We start from the raw sequence: 2500 nt of genomic DNA on the forward strand, positions 1-2500 counted from the left end.
AGATACGAAAAATTGCTCTTTTTGCTTATAACTTTAGAACGGTTAACTTTAAAAGTGGTCTCGTTGGATTCGGGGCGGCATGCTGAGTCGAATGATATTCGATTTGTCCATATCGCCCATTTAAATTTTGTAATAAAATGCCGTATTTCATGAACACATTATCGTATCGTTATGCAACTCGGTGTGGGTCATCTAAACAATACCCTGAAAGAGCCTGATAAGTTTCAGACCAGCGCCACCTAGTGATAAAATCAAACATTCACATGCTTATAACTTATATCGTTTTACGTTTTATGTATCCCTAGATTCCTGAATCCTTGTCGAATCCACCCATACCAAACATGCTAGGTTTCGCATAATGGTTTGTTCAACGTTGTGATTTAGCGTTAAAAAGAACTCGCGGAAATCTTCAAAAGCGTTAGTCCGAAACGAGATGAAACCACCAAAGGAAAATCAGAATCATAGCGGGTTGACTGAATATTAATGGCCAAATGTCACAATTTTGATAGTAAGTGGCAAAGAAATGCAATCAAAGTCGGTGTGGGTAATTTTTTAAATGCTCATAAATACAAATGTTTATAACTCCTGAACAAAACGAGATCTTTCCACCAAATTTGACACACTTATGTATGGGGGCACTCTGAGGACACACACAAAACAGTGGTTTTGTGCCAAATGGTGGCGCTATAATTAAACAAAACAAGAAATTGGCTCTATACACCTCAATGTGTTTATGGGTTTAAACCTTTTTGCTTAAAATGATCTCCACATGTTGTTACTGGCTTTCAAACAGAAAGAATGAACGTTTATGGTAGCTATATATAGTTTCTATGGGGCGTCCCTGATTGCCAGTGCTGATCTCCGTCTCCTGTCCCCTGTGTCCCTCCGGCCAGAAGAGTGTGCTGGTGGATTCTCCCGTGTCTCTGTCCGTGTCTCCGGGCGTCATCGCCCTCTCGCCCTCTCTGCCGGACCAGCCCGCCCCAGCCTTCTCCTCTGCTCCCGTACGGAAGGGGGTCGGCGGGAAGAAGGGCAAGAAGAAGAAGGACCCGAACGAGCCGCAGAAACCGGTGTCGGCGTACGCGCTGTTCTTCAGGGACACGCAGGCCGCCATCAAGGGCCAGAACCCCAGCGCCACCTTCGGGGAGGTGTCCAAGATCGTGGCCTCCATGTGGGACAGTCTGGGAGAAGAGCAGAAACAGGTGCGCTCCTGCAGCCCTGAAGATCAGCCTCAAGACGACTCAAGAGTGCGTTTGCTCACCATCTTCATGCTTTGCCTCCTCAGGTGTACAAGAGGAAGACGGAGGCGGCCAGGAAGGAGTATCTGAAGGCGCTGGCGGCTTATAAAGCCAATCAGCTCTCACAGGTGACAGGAACACTCAGCACCTCATTTGCACATTCCATTTGGGATTTAAAGGCCTGCTTTATTATCATTTACTCGTGTGTTTAGTGAGGATGAATCATGTGACTTCAGTCGTGCTTCAAAGCAAAGCCATGATTCAGTGACAAACAGATTGATTGTCGCCACCTACTGGTGTAACGCTGTACTACTCCAGACTCATCTTTATTTTCCAGTCTGTCTATAGTTTGCAACTATATCAATGGAGTGAATATGAGTGAATCATGAGTGAATCAGCAAACTATAGACAGACTGGAAAATAAAGATGAGTCTGGAGTAGTACAGCATTACACCAGTAGGTGGCGACAATCAATCTGTTTGTCATTGAATCATTCATTCTAATTAATTAAACGGTTAATTAAATGAATTAGACTGTAGATAATTTAGTTAATTTAGTCAGAACCTCTAGTGGTTTGTGATTCAACATCACACTAACAAGAGTGTGTTTTCCTGAATACCATCACGACTGAAAATTTCATATGACAGTTCCATAAACAATTAATTAACATCAAGTCCCTTACATTTTAGATGCAATATGGACTGTTTTTGTTCTATTTCAGCAGCGAAAATAGTTCCAAACAAAGATCACAGCTGAACCATAACACGTCTCACAGCATCAGTGTGTGTGTGTGTGTGTGTGTGTGTGTGTGTGTGTGTGTGTGTGTGTGTGTGTGTGTGTGTGTGTGTGTGTGTGTGTGTGTGTGTGTGTGTTATTGAATGATTCAGTGTTTGAATGAATCGGTTGAATCAAAGATTCAATGACCTATTCATAAACGACTGCCTAATTCCTGAAAGAATCAGCCGTTTCACTGAATCGACTCAATGACTCGCTCATTCAGACGGTCACAGCGCCACCTACTGGTGGTTTAGTTTCATCTTTCCAACATTTCTTATTTGTATATTCAAAATTATTTAAAATAATCTCATAACATTATTTAATGCAGTTGTCATTTTTCAGTGTAAATTATTTAACTTGATTGGTAACAGCCTACAGTGTCTTATTCTAATTTAATTTATAGATCCAATTTAAGAATATAAAATGAAAGCTGAAGCATAGCCTATATTTAATAAGATTAGGGGGAAAATGCCCTTTATAAAAAGGTA

At 41.6% G+C, this 2500-nt stretch overlaps 1 protein-coding gene across 8 annotated transcripts in view; it reads left to right on the plus strand.

Moving 5' to 3' along the window:
• tox4b (TOX high mobility group box family member 4 b) overlaps positions 1–2500 on the plus strand; it is a 22836-nt gene that overhangs the window by 12320 nt on the left and 8016 nt on the right. For 4 of the 8 annotated variants that reach the window (XM_079808143.1, XM_079808141.1, XM_079808137.1 and 1 more), the window contains exons 5-6: positions 897–1199; positions 1283–1363. In XM_079808143.1, the coding sequence (XP_079664269.1) occupies positions 897–1199; positions 1283–1363 (384 nt within the window). Of the gene's footprint in view, positions 1–893; positions 1200–1282; positions 1364–2500 lie in introns of all 8 variants that reach the window. The other 4 variants (XM_079808140.1, XM_079808142.1, XM_079808136.1 and 1 more) reach the window with 1 other exon arrangement.

The sequence above is a fragment of the Gobio gobio genome (assembly GCF_949357685.1).
Source record: "Gobio gobio genome assembly, chromosome: 2".
NCBI lineage: Eukaryota > Metazoa > Chordata > Actinopteri > Cypriniformes > Gobionidae > Gobio > Gobio gobio.